A 19,549-nucleotide genomic window follows, 5' to 3' on the forward strand; every position below is an offset into this window, starting at 1 on the left:
ATTTCTTCTCTTGTCTCCCAAATTTTTCTGCGACTAACTCACACTATGCAAATCTGAAGACATCCTATGTATTGGATGAATCAGCGAGGAAGAGTGTTTCAAATGTGAAATGAATGAAGGTGACAAGAGAAATTGATCAAAGAAAGGAAGTTCATCAATATGTCGTACACTTATAGTTATCATTAGCAATAAGTTATTGTGCGCGTCGCGAAGCGCGTGTACACGTACTTCTTGCATGCGTAGGTTTTAACGTATGCTCCGTGAAGAATGATGTAGAATGTCAATATTGTTACAAAAAAAAATACCTCATACGGGGCGATGGATCAGCACGTATTAATTCAATGTTCTTTCATTCGGTGAATTTTTCCGTTTATAGTATTATGCGAAGAGAAAGAAGTGACAGGAGACTTCTATACAAAAATGAATATAATAAAGATTACAAAAGGATCACGTATACAAGGTATATTCTCGTTGATTATACACTAGACCTTTCAAGCAGAGTTGGTAGCTGACATATTGTTTGTAATACCGTTACCGTTAAGAGTAACTTTTCTCTAGTAACAGCTTCGTAAAAGTGACATTTTTTTTTATATTAGTAATGGTAACGTGATTACATTTTCAAGGTAATAATAATGGTAATTAATATAATCGTAATTTTTACCACGACTTAGTACTCGCAGAATACGTTTATATGGAAGCGATGAATTCTAAGAAAGAAAAAACTTACAAAAGTAACGGAAATTGTAACCATTTGTTATTTTTTGAGTAATGATAAGGGTAAGAAGCTACTTTTTCAATTTATCCCAAATTAAATATGTCAGAGTGACGTTCACAATTTACTAATAATGTTATTATCATCGCACATCTTTTGGTCACAATTTGATTAAATTGTGTGGTAAAAAGTTGTTATACGAACTGGATAATACACTCTGTATGTATATAAAAAACTTACTTGTTTATTAATATATATTATTCAGTACAGTGTTATACGCAATTGTGCGGGTATAATTTTATTATATAATATATATAAAATAGTATATATTGGGGCTGAATAAGGTACCATTACTATTTACCGAAAAATTGTGGTTTAAGTCCTGGTTAAAAAGTAGATTTTAGCTGAGACTCGAATCTCAATTTATCTCAATTCCGTAAAATTTAGCCGAGAATAAAGCGGACGTTTTTTATGAATTTTTAAAATTATTTGATAGTATTTTAAACAAAAAAAGGAAATTGTGAAGAGGATAAGTGACTGAAAACTATCGACAGTTTGAAATAAATTATCGATTGTTATCGATAATGTAAACTATCGATAGTATCATCGATAGTGTAAACTATCGATAGTGTCATCAATAGTTTTCCGACTGTACGATAGTATATACTTAAGCGCGGGAATATTGGATATTGACTTTAGGAGTTTAGAGAATAAAGAATAAGTTTGCATAAAATATCGTTGCATTTCGAAGAAGAATAACGACGATAATAATCTGTGCTGAGAAAGGACACTTCAGTGTATGTAGTAACCTTGCACTAGTGCAGGAAATTCAGCCGAAAGGAACACAAGTTCTAGTAAACATCGAGAAATAATTACATTATGTCGATGTTGTAATGTTTTATTTAACAATGCAAATACAACATAACGCGTGTACGTTATATTGTCGAAAAAGTGAGAAATTATAATATTGATGTACTGTTACTGTCACCTGATATTTATTGGACTCTTATCAAATTTGAAATGCGAGTAGTGGGGAAGCATGGTTTGCGTGTTACCAATCGCGTAAGACCACGATCGCAATGGCGGTGTGGCTGAACGGTTTTGTGTTATCGGCTGGATAGGTGTTGGTTTTTCTCGGTACGATCGAGTCGATTTTCTTATTTACAACGTTGCTCGCTGCACACGGTGGATCGATTTCTTTTCAGTCATGTACGTTCTCCTGTTAGCTGCTGTGTTACATTTCGCTTTAGACGGTACGTGCCCCTAACCTTCCCTGCGTTTTGAATAAATCACAATATTTGCCCGTATACGATTAATAACGGAGTTGCTTTTCAGTAGTAGGAAGTGTTTCTCAATTGGAGATCAATAAGCATTTAGAGCTTGGCAGAGAGTTCCTGGCAAAGGGCCAGTTGCAAGATGCATTGTCGCATTATCATGCAGCTGTCGGTAAGTTAAATTATAATCCCGTGATCGGTTTTGAAATTTCTTTAAATATGTTCAATGGATCGTCGTCGTCACCAGGAACAACATGGAGCGACAAATGTCTAAATATTAATTTCTTCCAGATGGCGATCCAAATAATTACTTGACACATTATAAGAGAGGGACGGTTTACTTAGCTTTAGGTAAAGCCAAATTTGCTCTCCATGACCTTGATAAGGTTCTGGAATTGAATGCAGGCTTCATACCTGCAAGATTGCAACGTGGTAATATTTTACTTAAACAAGCAAACTTTGATGAGGCTGAAGCTAACTTTATGGATGTGGTATGTTACTTTTATGTGCAGATTATTTATATAGGGAGTGGTGCATGAAGATCCATATTCATGTTTGTTGCAGCTATCTGTAGAACCAAATAATAGAGATGCCTTGAATGCCTTAGATAAATTATACCCAGCTAAAGAAGATATGAAATATATCGACATGTTGGTGCACAATAACGATCATACAGCAGCTGTGCACCAAATTACACGACTCATAGAAATATGTCCATGGTCATCTCACCTTAGAGAACGTAGGGCTGAGATTTATTTACTTCTTGGAGATTATATGAGTGCTATATCCGACATACGCTCTACTACAAAACTGTTATCTGACAATACAGAAGGATTTTTCAAACTCTCAATGTGGCTCTATCGCCTTGGGCAGGTTGAAGAAGCTTTGAAGTAAGTGAAAAATAAAACTATGCAATCATGTTGCAGTTGCTTACATCAGGATGCAATATTAATTCAATGTTCAATATTTAGAGAGATTCGAGAATGTTTGAAGCTTGATCCAGATCATAAAGAATGCTTCCCATTCTACAAGAAGATTCGAAAGATCAGCAAATTGCTGCAAGATGCAGAAAAAGCATCAGAAGATACGAAGGACTACGAGACATGTGTCGAGTCGGCTCGTCGTGTGTTAATACAAGAACCAGATGAACAAAATGTGCGGTTTACAGCTTTTCATCTTCTCTGCAAATGTTACATCGGCATTTCCGAAACGACAGATGCGATTAACAATTGTCAGCAAGCATTAAAAATCAGGAAGGAGCCAGGTGTCATTTGTGACAGCGCAGAGGCGTATCTCGCTGGAGAGATGTTCGATGATGGTAATTTAGAAGTTTTCGGAGTTTAGTATTTGCCCAGAGAGCGAAAGAGAGACATTTAAAAAATTAAAATATATAAATTTGATACAACATATATCTAGTATAACATTATAAATAATCGCGTATTAAATAATGATTAATCTAAATGTTTGAAAAACTCAAGTTAAACATTTCTTGCTGTTTTATGATAAACTTGCATGTTTTACAAATACTTTCTCTTTATAGCCATCAGAGAGTTCAAGGAGGCATTGGAGATAGACCCGAACTTCCAACGGGCGAAGCAAGGACTGCAAAAAGCGCAACAACGTCAAAAGATGTCAGAATCACGAGACTACTACAAGATCTTGGGTGTGCCGAGAACTGCGAAGAAGAAGGATATCATAAAGGCGTATAGGAAAGCGGCGCAGAAGTGGCATCCCGACAATTTCCAGGAAGGTGACGAGAAGAAACGCGCCCAGAAAAAGTTCATTGACATCGCCGCTGCCAAAGAAGTCCTCACGGACGACGAAAAGAGGGCGAAATTCGATCAGGGCGAGGATCCGTTGGATCCGGAGTCGGGCCGACATCAGCAAGGCTTTAATCCCTTCCAAGAGTTTCACCACTTCCACGGCTCTCCCTTCCAGTTTAAATTCCACTTCAATTAGATACGCGTCGCGCGCGGTCCTCGTCGTTGTAATAGAGCAATTACTATTCGCGGAGTTTATCCTCGTCACATCGGACGTCACCATCGCTTCACGTCATCTTCTCGCTGTCCTAGCCTGAATTTCACGTCACTACCTCGTGGGTGTAAGTCGTGTGTGTTTAATTCGTTTAAACGGATTCGGGGGGGGGCACCGTGAATGTGTGACACTTCGGTGAATTAGTATGCACGAACTATCTCGGCCAGACCATCTCGTGATATATCCGGACGATCTCGTTTGACGTTTGCAACGTCAACACGTTAACGCGCTTTTCGGTACGGTAACATAACGAAGCGAATTTCTGACGCGATCGACGTTTGCTTCACAAGCGTACTTCTTAATGGCCGAGAGAATGTAAACGCGTTACCTAATTCAACCGTAAGAGGAGGGAAGAGGGCGACTATGAAATTATATACACGTAAAAACATATAAAATAGTGAGATGACTATCAAATGAAATCATGAACTTTTTTTAGAGAGAATTTAGGATCCTTTATAAGGTATTTTCGAGACGTCACGTACGTAACGCTGCCACAGCAAGCGCTTTTCCAAAATGGCGTATTTATACGCCTTCCGTACCGAAAAGATTAATAAGACGCAAGGTAGAACTTTAATCGTCCGGTAGTTTCTTTACTGCAAGAATCACGATATAGTTATCTCTCTAGAGTACATGCATACAGACTGAACGATGAAGATGATCTACTTGGATTCGCGTAAGCGTCGTTTGTTACGTACAAACTATGTGCAGTTTTTACCGTCGCACTATCGATCTATACACGCTAGTGGTACATACACGCGCAACTGTGTGTGATCGTCATACTAGGTTTGTAAAGGAAGAATGTACAGTTGATCATTACACTGCCACTGATTTGCTTCAGCGGCTTCTCATTCGTTTTAGCTTCGAAAAAGAAAGAAGAAACAGAGAGAAGGAAGAACGTGCGACTATTAGATAGAAATAAACGTGAAAGCCATTTCTCGTCGATGACGCGCTTACCGAGTACGAATACGATACATTCACTAAGTATTTATATCTCGTTAATATTAATCCGCGCGGTATCCGTACTCGGTAATGTTCATATAATGTTCACATAGAACAATGCTGTGCGCTTGTCGTGTTTGCATGAGTGAGTCGGAACTTCATGTGTAAATACTGTATCTCTGATATTTGTTTAAAAATATATATATATTTGAATAATTTATACAGACACAACTCTCGAAGGCATTATATATATATATATATATATATATATATATATATATATATGTATATATATATAATAGTATGTGTAGAAGACGGAGTCTCTCTTTGACAAAATGCGAAGTATAAATATATATAAAAAAAATACCGAATTCTCTTTCTGTCGTTTGCTCAGGCATAAAAGTCCTCTTTTTTTATGAAATGTTTGCGAGTCTGGCGTACTTTTCATCTCTTCTTAACGTGCGCTTTTTTCGCTCTTTTCAATTTCTTACGATTCTTCATTTTTTCCCGCAAGTTCTCTAATTTGCGTCTCACCATGTAGCCTTTCCACATCGCCTGAATGATAGTCGCTGCTTTATTCAGTTTCTTCCAATACCTCGCTTCTTCCTGCAATCTCTTTTCTTCAGCGACGCACTCGTCAATGAATTCTTGTCGCCTGTCCCTTAAAGCGCGCATTTCTCCTATCTCAAATTTCTGTTCTTCCACTTCTCTCTAACACGAAGGTAGATAATTTACATTTCTTTTTACTTACAAAATATGTGTCCGTTGCTTCTAACTAACCAATTGAAAGCTGAAGAAACAACCGACTTGCACACCAAGTGTGTTTTTTTTGGCTGAATTGTTCGCATTAGTGCAAAATTCGAGTATACCTTTAGCTCGTCTATCTCCCACTGTAGTTGCGCGACTTCCTCGTTGTACCTTTTCGTCCACTCGACCACCTGCTTTTCTTTAACCCTGATATCTGCCTCTAAGTAAGCGGTCATTTCCGCCGAGACAACCTGTTCCGCGCTGTACTCCTTCGTACAGTCGCTCAGCTCGTTCAGCATGTCCGTCTTTCGCAGCTTCAGCTTGAGCTCCTGCTGCTCCAACTTGGCCTTCGCCCATCTTTCCGCGTAACCTGGGCGCAACATTGCGACGGTAGAACTTAGGATATCGAGAGACGTGCGTTTAAGTGGTCTCTCTCTCTCTCTCTCTCTCTCTCTCTCTGTGTTTACTTAGTTTCGCGCTGTTCAAGAATATCGCGTGGTCGACTCGCGCGTCGCTTTCCTGAGCGAGACTCATCATCTCCTTCCTGTCCTCTTCGTTCGCTTTCTTATCGGACTCCAACAAGTCCCGAAGTTGCTCGGCTTGGCTGTGCCATATCTGCGCGTTCACTTCGAGATTGTGCTCACCTTCCTGCCTCTTGGCGATATTATTAATTTCTTCCTGCAGGCTGTCGAATCTTCGGTTGTTCCTCACGTCGCGGAGAACTTTTTCGAGAACTTTCTGCACGTAGTTCCTGAGATTTTGGAGGATTTTGTGAGGACGTACTCTTGCAGCGGAGAGTCTTTGTGGAACACTCACTCGAAATATGTTTGGCATATTAACGAATTGCGGATTGTTTTACATACAGGGTAGGCCATGTATAAAGCTTAACAATGTTACATCTCGAGAATTAAGCAATCAATTTTAATATCGTCTTTGTCTTGAATTTTATAAATTTCTAATTTTTTTAGATACTAATTTTCCCAGATTTTTATACCTTCTATTATTCTATTAATTTTTAATATATTAGGAATGTAATTTAATTTCGAGTTTTTTTTTTCAAAAACATTTCCTTAAACAAGATGAACGAATACTTTAATAAAAATATTTTCCTTCATTTTCTACAACTTTTTTTCATCTTTCTGGCAAGAGATGAATCCCGCGACGATAAAAAGATTCTTCTTTGGAGTTGATTCATTTTTCAATAAATTTTCGCACTTATTCGAAGTTATAAAGGTATGTATCCTCTAGAGCATGTTACATCGACTGGAACAATAATAATGATAATCAGATAGAGCAATATCTGGAGAATACGCGTGGTGCGGTAAGATTTCCCATTCCAGTTCTAATAGCGTTTGTTTCATGCTTGATAATGCAACATGAGGTCGAGCATTGTTCTGAAGAAGGATCACCTTGTGTCGTTTACTCGCAAGTGATGTCGTTCCTGGTCCAATGCTCGCTTCAATTTATATAATTGTTGTCGATAACGATCAGCGGTGATACTTTCATTCGGATTTAACAGTTCATAGTACAATATCTTCTTGAATCCACCAAATACACAGCAATACCTTTGAACCGTGAATATTGCACCTCGAAGTGAATATTGCTGATTGGCTTGAATTAACTCATGATTTTTTCGTTCGAGATTATCGAAATAGATTTATTTTTCATTCCCAGTAACAATTCGATACAAAAAACTTTTCATTTTCTGTCTCGCGATCAATGAAATGCAAATGTTCAACCAGTTCGTAATGGCATTTTCCGATAATTGATATGGAACTCACTTTCCTTCTTTGTGAATTTTTCCTATATCATGTAAACGTTTAGTAACTGTTATATGATCAATATTTAATAATCTGGCAAGTTCTGAAGTAGATTATGCTGGATTTCGTCCAATATTGCTTGTAAATCTGTATTCTCAAGCTCTTTTGGTTATCTCAAGCAATCTTTGTCATTAACATTGAAATCACCACTTTTAAATCATCTAAACTGAGGGTTTCCACCCGGGTGCTCGCATCCCCTGGGGGTGCGAAAAAACATTCCTGGGGTGCGAGGAAAAGTGATTGTAATTAATAATGATTAAGATGAATTCTGGAATAATCCGGAATTTTTACCATCAAATTAAAAAAAGTGTTATTAAGATTATATATTTTTTACGTATCTGTATGTATGTATTCATTATGTGTCACTATGCAAAGCTTGATATCATGGATAATAATTTTATAATATTAAAATGATAGTTAATTTCTATAAAACAATACTATGTGATAATAAATTATTATAAATTAATTTCTTACCTTAAAACCCTAACAACTAATTTTTACCATAAAACATACGAATAATTTTTTTTGTAGGGGGTGCGAAGATTCATTAATAAATTTTTAGAAGTGCGAAATACAAAAAAGGTTGGGAAATCCTGGTCTAAACCAATATTCATATGTCTTAATTGATGGAGCAACATCGCCATAAGTTTCTATCGGAATTCTATAACCTTCAGCCGTAATTTTCTTCAGATTAAAAAACAAAAGCAACGCATATCGAAAATGCTCTTCAGAAAGCTCCATTTTTAAGATAATATTAACACGATTTTTACTGCGTCTATGTTAGTAAATTACTAAATATCGGATTAATATTAAAGCATTAAGAAATAATAGCTGTGATTGGAATGTCTTCGATAAAATTGATATTAGTGCTATCTTTTGTAAAACCCTCAAAACTAAATCACACCCCTAATATTATATTTACTTAAATTTCAATTCAGGGAATCCGCTTGTGTAAAAATAATGTCATTTATATCAAGTAAAAGTCCCTATAAGATTCTCTGATAGTCTAGTTAAGCCTGGACCTCTCAATGTGCAATATATTTGGTCTAGCAGCGGCGCCAAGGGTGGGCCTGGGTGGGCCCTGGCCCACCTAAAAATACGCTGGCCCACCCTAAAATTTTAGAAAATTTTAATATAATTATGCTGTCCTATTCTGTCCAAGCTGTTCCAAGTTTTTAATTTTTTTATATGGCTTTATAAATATGGCCCACTCATATAAACGCTGGCCCACCTGTGGCCTACCCGCATGAATAGTTCTGGCGCAGCCTATGGTTTGGTCTATTAACGAATAGTAAATTGTGTTCTGGCAAATATACCTGTCCCTCTGCATTTTCTCATCCGTGTTAGGTACGAGCGGCAACAAGCCCAAGTCTTCTCTGAAGATCATCCTGGGCTCATCGGGTACTCCGTAGGTCTCGTCGATTGTCTTAAACGTGTCGTCCCAGCGTGAATCGACATCGGCCGGTATTATGAAGCCGAACGTAGCGAGTTGCTCGACACATTCCTCAAGCACGCACGAAATAGCGCCCGCTTCCAGCGGCGTGAAGGAGTCAATCGGCGGTATATCCATCTGCATACTTTGCACCCCGATATTTTCCGAGGCTTCCGCTCTCGAAAATGTGCTTCCGGCTGAAAGGGGCTCGACGGATGTTCCGGCTCCGTCTATGCGTAACGACTGTGTGATAAATAATATCGTGTTTATCATTGTATAATAAGCAGCATCGATATCATGCGATGAGACGTGCGTGTGTAAATGTTAAGGGAAGTCGTCGTTTTTCACAAAATGAAGATTAATCGTCTCCACTGATTATCATCTCTACACGCACGGAAACTTCGTATTGCGTAGATTAGATTCATTATAGCGCGACTATAAACTCAGGAAAGAACAGAGATTTCTCTTTTTTTTATCGCAACCCGGTGAATAGCAGCTAATCTTACATCGGTGTTGCAATTTGCCACTCGACAATGTACATACGTACAATATCACATATAAGCGCGTGTAACATCGTTGAGTATGTATATCGTTGAGTGGAAAATCGTAACATTGGCGTAATGTTGCTGTAAGTGGGTATTTGACCGAGAGATTTAAGAAAATAATTATACAGGGTGTCCAAAAAATCCCGGGCCGATAAAATATCTCGAAAACTAAACATTTTAGAAAAAAATGTTTCATACAAAAGTTGTATGGTTTCAAGGGAGACATAAAACAACTGTATCATTTTGTTTACATCACTTCCGAGATATTCACTGATCATTATTTTTCTTAAATGGAAACCCCAGTTTTTTATTATATCATCTTTTTCTACCAATTAATTTGAATAACTTTTGTCTGAAACATTTTTTATTGGCCCAATATTTTCTGAAATATTTAAGAATAACTTGATAATTTTTTCAATATTTAACTTACGATATCTGGCTAACAATTTGTCGGAAGAAAAAGTGGTACTAGACTTTTTTTACTCTATTTAATCTTAAGAATATATTGTTGCAATAGTGCCTTTTTGCTAATTTGATGCTTTTGAAATTTCCAAAGGTCGATAAGTTAGACCATATAATTTTTGTATGAAACATTTTTTTCTAAAATGTTTAGTTTTCGAGATATTTTACCGGTCCGGAAATTTTTGGACACCTTATATGCAAAGATCTTCAACAATCTCTTGATGAATCATACTATACCCTGAAGAGACGTCTTAGCTTATAATTGATGCGTTTACTCGTTAATTCATGAAAAAAAGTAATTAGTAGAGGCAATAATTCTGTCCTAAAAAAACGTACCTTTCTCGAGATAAAAATATTAGTTTCGTTCATCCGACAACTAAGCATTCTTACGCGTTCTCTCTCTCTCTCTCTCACTCTCTCTCTCTCTCTCTCTTCAATATGATTTTATATTCTCATCACCTTACGTTGTATGTCATGCGTAGCCATGTCCGATGTAGCTGGTACACTCAATGGCTTAAATATAGCGGACTCAGCGATTGTATTTCTACATTCGTTCGTTTCTATAAATTCCTCATCTTTTGATATTTCTAAAAGAGGATCGAATGCGGAGTCTGGCTCATCCGTATCCTTAAGCTCGGTATCAATCTGCAGACGCGCATTTGCTCTCATCAATTGATGTAACGAGCGAAGAACCATTGTTTTATTCCGACATGTCTCTTTTTCGCGCGATAACAGACTATTCTACCGTTTCATCCGTAATTTCCATCTTGGAGAGCCTATCCAGGTTTTGTAAGAATATGCTGGCGGACTGCTTTCGCGTTTCCTCAATAGCATTCTCGTTCGCTGACGCGTCACCGGCGAAGATCACATTTCTACGAGCTTGCTGAAGAGCTATCGTCGATAGTCTTTGGAGCGCGACTTCCTTTTGAAAGGCATGCACATCCTGCGACGTGCTGAACTCACTTACCGTCATCTCGGGGGTATACTAAGGCAGCAATTATGTGCGTTATTATGTTATTTAATAAAAGAAAAAAAACGCGAAATTTCGGCGACCAACAACTTGAACGGTAATCTATAAAATAATTAGTGTAATGGTATTTCATTGATACACTTTGAAGTTGCAAAATCAAAGAGAAGGAAAAGAGAATCAATATCGATACGATTAAAGTATTTTAGGATATACGTTCAATAGTTCACTTTTATGTAACATTAGATTTTCAAGAGTCACGATTTTCAAGAATTGGTCGAATTATTTGTTCCAGTTTGGACAAAAATTGCCATTGGCAGCGGCCTAACCGTGTTTACCAACCTTATCGTTGTGCATTTTCGGACTTTCTTCTTTTCCCCTATTTCTTTTCGTTAGTTAACATATTGGTCAGCAACATACGAAATGCGTATGTGTGAAATATTATCATCGGTTTGAACTCTCGGCTTAATCTCGTTCCAAGATATATTGCTAAATTTTTGCAATCTTCTTTGTCAAACGCGTAAAAATTTGAAATTACGCAATCCCATCAAACAAAGACAAACTGAACCGCACGAACATCGTTCCGGTGAAGATTGTTTCGTGTTAATTTATGCGCAAACGTTGCTCATTCGAAATATTTCGAATGTAAAACCGAGTAAGTGTGATTCGAGATATTCTTCGCTCTCGTGGGCTTTACATAGAATCTCATTAGTTTCTTTATTGAAAATAAAGATATATTTATAGTAAATTTCTCTGATACATTTCATCTATAAATACATTAAATAAATATATCCCCTACAGGAGTCATCACCGTGTTTATTTGTTTGAGGTGCTTGATATTCTTGAACACTTAGTTTCTCTCTAAGAGCTAAATTTTAAAAGCATACTGTGAGTTCACTTTAAGTTATGCAACTTTATGTTTTCATGAACACGTTTATGAACCTCCTATAACTAAAAATTCACTCGTATACCTTCAACTTTAAGATAAAGAATACACAATATCATACCGGAAACGACAAAATTCAGCAAAGAATAATACAAGAAAAAGAAAAAATTAATAACGACGTAGGAAATCGAACAAAATAATTGCTCGACTTCTTCAGTTAGTTTATGTAGACTTCAGTCAGACAATTAATGACGAGATACTTGCATTCGCATACTTCATTTACGCAGAGACACGCACTACTCGTAAATTTGCGAGGAAGTCACATTTCGAATTCATCATGCGTTAATAACGAGCGTAAATCTCTCAGCAAAAAGTAATCAAACACCAGCGCGATCCGGATCGGCACTTTTTCTACTGGTGATAACTGGCATTTCGCTCCGCACACATGAATATCTCTTTGTTGTATAATTCGCTAAAAATAAACTCTCCGTTAACCATTATACAGAATATCTTTGAATATTTAACGAGTCTCCCAATATAACACACTTTGTACACACTTTGTACACAGTTGTTGAACTTTTACACGGTTTCCTGTTCTACGCGCGTTTTACTCGCTACAACATGATATACATATCATTTCGCTTTACATAATACGGCTATTGTCATGGTAATAATGATGTAAGAGCTCTCGTGTGATACGTACGCCCCGACCGATTTTACATGCATTTCAATGCAAATTAGCTGTACCTGCGCGGCTGTAAAAGCGCATTAACATTCATCGATATAGATTTACATGCCATATACGTGTAATTACGCGTGCGTAGCTGGTAATAAGGCGGAACGTGGAGTAGAAGAAGAAAGCCATGGCGTATTTTCAGCGAGTCGCGACCTTCCACGTTGCGAAGGTATCGGACTTCGCTCGCGACCGGGAATACTGCTTGCTATCGGCTTGCTATCGCTGGCATAATAATACGGGCTATTTTTATTGCACGTTCTAAAGACGCTCGCTACTTACGCAAACGGCGGCAACGAAGATTGACAACTTCGAGAAAAATCTCGAGGACGCTCACACGAAGTAACTGGTGTACTCGTGCGGCATCACTCCCCGTCTGGGATAAAAGGTGTGACTGGTGGAATATTCCAAGAGATTCGTGATCGTGCTCATGTAGATGTCGGCGAATCGGAAGAGCCTCCGGGAGAAATAAGTCGGGTTGTGGTACGTTCTGAACACCGAGCCGAACTGCTTGTTGAAGACCGACTTGATCTCGTTTCGCAGTTGATCCCGCTCCTCCATCCATTCGTCCAGCACGTTCTGCACTTCAGGCCCTTCGTAATCCTGATGCTCCTCGATCAGGCCGGTTAACATCTGAAGCCAGTTCGCGTTCTCTTTGAACTTCGGGTCGTTCAAAGTTTCGATCTCGTGCTGTAATTAAATTGAAACGTAATATACGATCTTACGACTGCGCGCGGTCTATTATTTCAATCTAATTTCATGCACCGTTATTCTCTCTCTCTCTCTCTCTCTTTCTCTCTCTCTCCCTTTCTCTCCCTTTCTCTGTCTCTTTCTTAAGAGAGAAAGAGAGAGAGAGAGAGAGAGAGAGAGAGAGAGAGAGAGAGAGAGAGAGAGAAAGAATGAGAGAAAGCAGATTGATGTCATTCGGCAAGTAACAGCGGGAATTCAATGTTTGAATCACCGTTAATTCCTTGATTATCGCCCCCGTTCGCCAGCCGTGTTCCAAGGTCACGTCCGCCAAGTCGCTGTATGGGTGATCGCCAAAGTATAATACCTGATGTCCCCGCCATCCGGTCATATCCTGCAACTGCTTGACCGTGCCCTAGAGAGATTCGTGACAATGAAGCGCGCGACAATGAAGGTCCCGTAACTGAAATCGCGTGATTTTCCCAACGTAAGGCAGAGACTCACTTCAAGATATATGACGCCCTTGTCGAGCCTGGTAACGCGATCCCAGAGTTGCGTTTGCTTGACTTCATCGTAGATCCTCAGCGGGCGCGACTCCTCGGTGAAGAATCTCGGTTTCCTCGCTTGTACGATCACCACGTCGAAGTAGTCCTTCCAGTTCTCGCCCACCAGAAACTGCATACCCTTGTCGCTGCATCAATATGTACGCTCGGTCATCATCGCGCGGAGTCCCGCGAAATCGTCGACGCGCCCGGGAACTTACACAAAGTGGAAAGGACTGTTTGTGACCAGGAACATATTCTTCTTCGCCTTTTGCAGCCGCTTGAAAAATCGCTTCAGGTCTTTATTCTGCTCCAGGTACTCCGATACATTTTCCACGACTAGTTGGTGCATTATAGGGTGGCAGCTTTGCACGGAATTCTACATGGAGAAAAACAGTTCAGTTCTCGCATAGCTGCGATCCAACTGCTTCGCAACTGGGAAAACATAAAAGTATCTCTATCCCGAACAAAAAATTATTAAGGCCATCCTTGTAAAGCTTAAGACCCCGAAATGGATCTTTTAGGGATATGTTAGATTTTACGAAATAAGGTTTTGATAAGAAAAACTAATAAGGGCTTTAGAAAGATTTATTAGGGGTATCTTAGATTTAATAAATAAAGGCTTTGATAAGGAAAAATGATAAAGACCTTAGAAGGATCTTTTAGAGATGCCTTAGATCTAATAAATAAGGCTTTGATAGGGAAAACTAAGAAAGGCCTTAGAAGAATTTATTAGAAATGCCTTAGATTTAATAAATAAGGCTTTAATAGGGAAAGCTGAGAAGGACCTTAGAAAGATTTTTTAGGAATGCCTTAGATTTTACGAAATAAATGCTTTAACATGGAAAACTGATGTGGGCTTTAGAAGGATCTTTTCAGAGTGTTTTAGATGTATAAAATCAAGTTTTGTTATAGAAAATTAATAAGATTTAAAGCGTATAATAAAATTGTCATAGTTTAGTATTGTTTTAGTAGGTACGCTCTATTTGGTTCTTTTAAAGATTTTTTAACTGTACCGCAATTAAAAACAAATTTGATTAGTTTTATTAGTTGCTATATTCATTAGTCTCTTCCAAGGATTTTTCTAATATTGCCTTCGTTTTGAAATGCAGCAGACTTTAATAAAAACAGTAGCAGGATTTTTATATATAAAGAATGCTATATTTTATTGTAACGTATGCTATATTTTTAAAATAAAAAATGTTTATTGTATACTAACAAGGTTATAAAAAAATAAAGAAATTACAGTCTAAATTTCTTGGAGTGAAAAGAACGAATATTTTTACTCAAGCAATAATAAAAATATTTCGACTCGCAATTACAAGAGTGAATGTTTCACTCAAACTTAGAATGGATTTTAACTCCATATCTTAATATTACCCTATGAGGCTATCATTAATATTGCCTTAAAACTCCTGTTAATATTTCCTTATAAGGCTCTATTAATATTGCCTTATAAGTCCTTTATAATATCGCCTTATACGGACCAGTTATAAATTTGTTACACATCTTATCGGGCCCTTATTTTTTATCCCTACTAGAACCCGATTAATGTTAAGGAAAAATAATCAGACCCTTATCAGCGCCCTATTAATTTTTCTACTCGAGATTGTTATCAATGAAGATCCGATGGAAACGCTTGGTGTGACAAGAAATCGATGGCAGTTCTGTCACCGCGAGCGAAAACATTCGACTGTATTGACACTCGGTTGAAATAACTGAGAAGCAATTGACTTTGCGAGCAGGAACCTCTCACAGGAGGTTCGTATAACTGTGGGCAACACAAGTGTCCAAAAGATGTCTCTTGGAGACATCTAAAGAACATCAACGAGACTAAGGCGTCTTTTGGACTTCTTCAAGACGGCTTTTACAAGTTTCTGCTGTCTGTCTGAGTTTTCATCCGGTTTCCAGGCAACAGAAAACTCAGTTGCAGCTCCCGGCGGGGTTGTTTCTCCCGCTCAAATATCATGCAAGATTCATCTCGCGCAATCAATCGGCGCGAATACGCAGCCCGATGTAATTCGGATTATCCGGTTTACCTTGACGTCCCTAAACAGTATCTCCGGGTGATAATCGATGTGATTGCGCAGGAAATACTCCGTGACGTTGCACAATAGGACCATCTCTGGCACAGAGAATAGATCGGCCAATTGGACCATTTTTGTGCGATGCAGAGCGTCCTTGAACGAAGCAAAAGGAAACGTCACTGCGGTATTTTTCAGAGTTTCACCGTCGTAGATGGTGAAGTGAACATACGTACCTTCTACAGGACGACCCATCACCAAAAGTACATGTTACATGCAAACAGAGAAAGAGAAAGAAAAAAGATTGGGCATTTAATACCGTTATCGATGGATATGTGTAAATTATGCGATTTCTGCGGGGAATACCACCACTTTTCGTTTCATCGAAGCAGCAGGAATGACGGAAATGTCTTCTCGATGACTGAGACAAGCGGAATTCTGCCAATTCGCGGAATATATCGTTTCGTACATAATGTGGAAGATGTACACTTAGTTTCAAATATGATTTAAAGATTTTTTCTTCATATATACAAGGTATTTGGGATCTTTTGGAAACAAAAAATTGTGAAGATTAATCAAATCAAACTGAAAAGAAAAGTCCTTTTGCAAATAAGTACGCAAATTTTCAAGTTATCAATTAAAAGAGTCTCGAGATGTGGTAATTTTCAATTATTAATAACTTAATAATTATTGCGATTTTTTGCAACATGGTACATGACTTTTTTTCTCAATTTGATCTGATTAACCTTCACAATTTTTCGTTTCCAAAAGATCCCAGATATTCTATAGTATTGGTTACTTTATATTTACTTTACTTTACTCAAACCAATATATTGGTTTGAGTAAAGAATAATTTGGCATTTTTAGATGAAATTCAAAGACATTTTCATATTAAAAAATATTTTTAATAAATAATATATGCATTTTGTTCGACATCTTTTGTCTTGTTCGCTACCTTTCAAGCAAATTAAAAATTCCATTTTCCTAAAACTTTTCAGATTTCTGGGCGAAAAATTGGAATTTTTTCCATTGAGGGAATTCTGCAGAGATCTAAATAAATGGAAGACCTGATATCAAATCAGGTAAATACGAAGGATAAGACAAGACATTCCAGCCAAGCTACAATAATTTTTGCCAGGTTGCTAAAGTACGTAAGATCTACCGTTACTTGGAATATGACGCCATAACGATTGGTCAATTCTGGATGCTTCTAATCAATTGCTATCTTCAAACAGTCCAATTGAGAACAATACTTGTTGGAATCAATTGTTTGATTTTGCGGAAGCAGTTCGTAGTACATGATTCCTTTCCAATCCCACTAAATATACAGCACGACTTTTTTCATATGAATGTTTTGCTTCGGTGTGGTTTGCGGCGGTTCATTTCATTTTCCCCACGATCTTTTGCGCTCTACAATGTTATACACAATCCACTTTTTGTTGCCCGTTATCATCCGTTTTAAAAATGGAACGTTTTCATTGCGTTTGAATAATAAATCGCAGATGGAGATGCCGTCCATTAAATTTTTTTCGTTCAAATTGTGAGGTACCCAAATATCGTACCAAAATACGCCAAGCGTATGCAAATGATTCACAACAGTCTTTTGAGGTACGTTGATTATCTCTGCGATCTCTCGTGTCATATAACATGGCTTATTTTCAATCAATGTCATTCATTTGATCGTCATCAACCACCAATGGCTTACCTGAGCGCTCACCATCTTGACATGTCACCATCACAAGCACGAAATTTCGCAAACCAATTTTGGCACACACATTCACTTACGGCATTTTCTCCATACACAGCACATATCTCTTTTTTTATTTGCGTTGCATTTTTATCTTTGCAAAAATAGAATAGCATCAGACACCGGAAATACTGCTTATTTTGTTCCATGTTTACAATATCGCCAAATAAAAATTACTGAATAGATTTTAACAAATAACAACTTAAAATACAAGAAAACCTAACCTTTTAAAAAAATATGTGGTGTCAGATATTAAGTGAAAATTGCACTAAACACTTCCTCTTAACGCCATCTGCTCGCAAAATACGAAATTACTTTTTACTCAACCCAATATACAGGGTGTATAAAAAGTACCGGGACAGTGAAATATCACAAAAATTAAACATTTTAGAAACAAAATGTTTCAAATAAAAATTGTAGGGTTTCAAAAGATCTATTTACTGACATTATGAGTTTGACCTTGAATGGCGTCGCCAAGTTCAGGATAAGGACTCACCTTGAATTTTTTAAATGGGTCTCCATTTTTTATTGCATATTCTTGTAGCTTTTCTTCAGACCTTTTCAAAGCATTATAATTTTTTCTACTTTGAATAAGCTGTTTCGAAGTTATCGAGCTTTTATGATAAAATGTCTAGCCAACCAAGGCAAGATCAAAGAAGTATCCAGCCAGCCAAGGCAAGGTCAAAGAAGTATCTAGCCAGCTAAGGCAAGATCAAAGAAGTATCCAGCCAGCTAAGGCAAGATCAAAGAAGTATCCAACCAGCTAAGGCAAGATGATCATAAAAGAAAATTAGCAATTGAAAGCGCGATTAATGTATCAAATGCTCCAATTGTTCACCATTCATTGTTTGACAATGCGCTAATCGATGATAAAAACCTGAAACAGCATCTTCTATGTATTCATTAGGTATAAGTGTCTTCATCAAGCGCTTCATCAAGAATCCGATCTTGTAGGTCATTTAGATTCCGAGGTTTAGTTTTGTATACTTGATCTTTTAGATAACCCCAGAGAAAGTAGTTGAGAGGTGTCAAATCCGGTGATCGAGCTGGCCACTCGATCGTGCCTCTCCTCCCTATTCACCGTTCAGGAAAAATTGTGTCTAAATAAATACGAATGTTTCGTCTATAATGCGGTGCATCATCTTTTTGAAACCACACCTGTTGAAAGTTTTCACCAACGATCGCGTTGATTGCAGGGACAATTTGATTTCCCAGCATGTCTTCATATAAATGGGCTGTCGAGTTGCCTTCAATAAAGAATGGTCTTATCAATCTGTTATTTAATAGTCCTGCCCAAACGTTCAATTTCTGTGGATATTGCGTATTGTGTTCCCACATCTAGTGAGAGTTCATATTTGACCATAATCTGCAATTATGTCTAACAATACCGTTTAATTGAAACGTTGCTTCATCTGAGAAGACTATGTTAGATAAAAAGGTTTTGCATCTATTTTCACTATCATAGTTTCATAGAACTGAACACGTCGATCAAAATCGTCTTCGTTTAGCTCATGAACAAGTTGTATTTTGTAAGGGCGAAATTTATTCCTTTTTAATATCTTATACAGACATTATATAAGATTTATCTCATGTTCTTGAGCAGTTCTGCGGACAAAAGTTTGTGGATTCTCTTCGAATGATTGTAAAACATCCAGTGTCTTTTCTTCATTTGTTGCTGCGGCAGGCCTTCCTGTTTTAAAATGATTTTTAACGCTTCTTATTTCTTCAAACCGCCTTACAGTTTTTTCAACAGTTGATTTCGAAATAGGAGTATTCTTATCTCGAAAAGTTACATTGAAAAGATCCTTTACATCTTGATACGATCTTAATCTATGACACCAGCTCCTCATCATCAAGACAGATATTCTATCGCGTTCGGTAAGATGTTGCATTTTAATTGATGAAAATTATCGAGATGGAAATTTTGAAACGAATGAATAACTATAAGCAATACTTTAAAATGAACTGAATGGAAAAAAAATGTACAGAAATAAATAA

The 19,549-nt window shown here is 37.5% G+C and overlaps 3 protein-coding genes across 10 annotated transcripts in view; 1 reads left to right on the forward strand and 2 right to left on the reverse strand.

Moving 5' to 3' along the window:
• Positions 1-19,549, reverse strand: part of Nt5c (5' nucleotidase C) — a 106,274-nt gene that overhangs the window by 5,858 nt on the left and 80,867 nt on the right. For 2 of the 7 annotated variants that reach the window (XR_003113306.1, XR_003113305.1), the window contains exons 4-8: positions 15,820-15,964; positions 14,002-14,159; positions 13,743-13,929; positions 13,513-13,653; positions 12,834-13,241 (exon numbers count right to left, since the gene is read on the reverse strand). Coding sequence is in view for 4 of the 7 variants with exons in the window: in XM_025301259.1 (XP_025157044.1) it covers positions 12,885-13,241; positions 13,513-13,653; positions 13,743-13,929; positions 14,002-14,159; positions 15,820-15,964 (988 nt within the window). In the remaining 3 variants the exon portion in view is untranslated. Of the gene's footprint in view, positions 1-9,065; positions 9,202-11,825; positions 13,242-13,512; positions 13,654-13,742; positions 13,930-14,001; positions 14,160-15,819; positions 15,965-19,549 lie in introns of those variants that run through there. The other 5 variants (XM_025301259.1, XM_025301256.1, XR_003113304.1 and 2 more) reach the window with 4 other exon arrangements.
• P58IPK (dnaJ homolog subfamily C member P58IPK) lies at positions 1,537-5,175 on the forward strand. Of its 2 annotated transcripts, none has more exons than XM_011147285.3 (6): positions 1,537-1,965; positions 2,051-2,158; positions 2,278-2,477; positions 2,551-2,876; positions 2,958-3,304; positions 3,527-5,175. In XM_011147285.3, exons 1-6 carry the CDS (start codon positions 1,920-1,922, stop codon positions 3,943-3,945), a joined length of 1,446 nt encoding a protein of 481 aa, XP_011145587.1. In that variant the 5' UTR covers positions 1,537-1,919; the 3' UTR covers positions 3,946-5,175. The 2 variants fall into 2 exon arrangements, with proteins under 2 accessions (XP_011145587.1, XP_011145586.1); XM_011147284.3 differs by having other exon boundaries at positions 1,538-1,965; positions 2,048-2,158.
• On the reverse strand, positions 5,261-11,289 carry LOC105186813 (uncharacterized). The gene is made up of 7 exons (XM_019843061.2): positions 11,275-11,289; positions 10,711-10,950; positions 10,425-10,610; positions 8,843-9,201; positions 6,174-6,457; positions 5,829-6,076; positions 5,261-5,670 (listed from the first exon to the last, which is right to left on the reverse strand). Exons 1-7 carry the CDS (start codon positions 11,287-11,289, stop codon positions 5,404-5,406), a joined length of 1,599 nt encoding a protein of 532 aa, XP_019698620.2. The 3' UTR covers positions 5,261-5,403.

This window comes from Harpegnathos saltator, unplaced genomic scaffold (genome assembly GCF_003227715.2).
Source record: "Harpegnathos saltator strain DR-91 unplaced genomic scaffold, Hsal_v8.6 scaffold406, whole genome shotgun sequence".
Classification (NCBI taxonomy): Eukaryota; Metazoa; Arthropoda; class Insecta; order Hymenoptera; family Formicidae; genus Harpegnathos; species Harpegnathos saltator.

Coding starts and splice junctions, on each gene's coding strand:
- P58IPK (XM_011147284.3), top strand. CDS start 1,920: ATGTACGTTCTCCTGTTAGCTGCTGTGTTACATTTCGCTTTAGACG. Junction 2,478..2,550: donor AAGCTAACTTTATGGATGTG/GTATGTTACTTT, acceptor TGTTTGTTGCAG/CTATCTGTAGAACCAAATAA. Junction 3,305..3,526: donor TGGAGAGATGTTCGATGATG/GTAATTTAGAAG, acceptor TTCTCTTTATAG/CCATCAGAGAGTTCAAGGAG.
- LOC105186813 (XM_019843061.2), bottom strand. Junction 6,458..8,842: donor GAGAAAATGCAGAGGGACAG/GTATATTTGCCA, acceptor CCAAAATCTCAG/GAACTACGTGCAGAAAGTTC. Junction 6,077..6,173: donor CTTGAACAGCGCGAAACTAA/GTAAACACAGAG, acceptor TGTTGCGCCCAG/GTTACGCGGAAAGATGGGCG.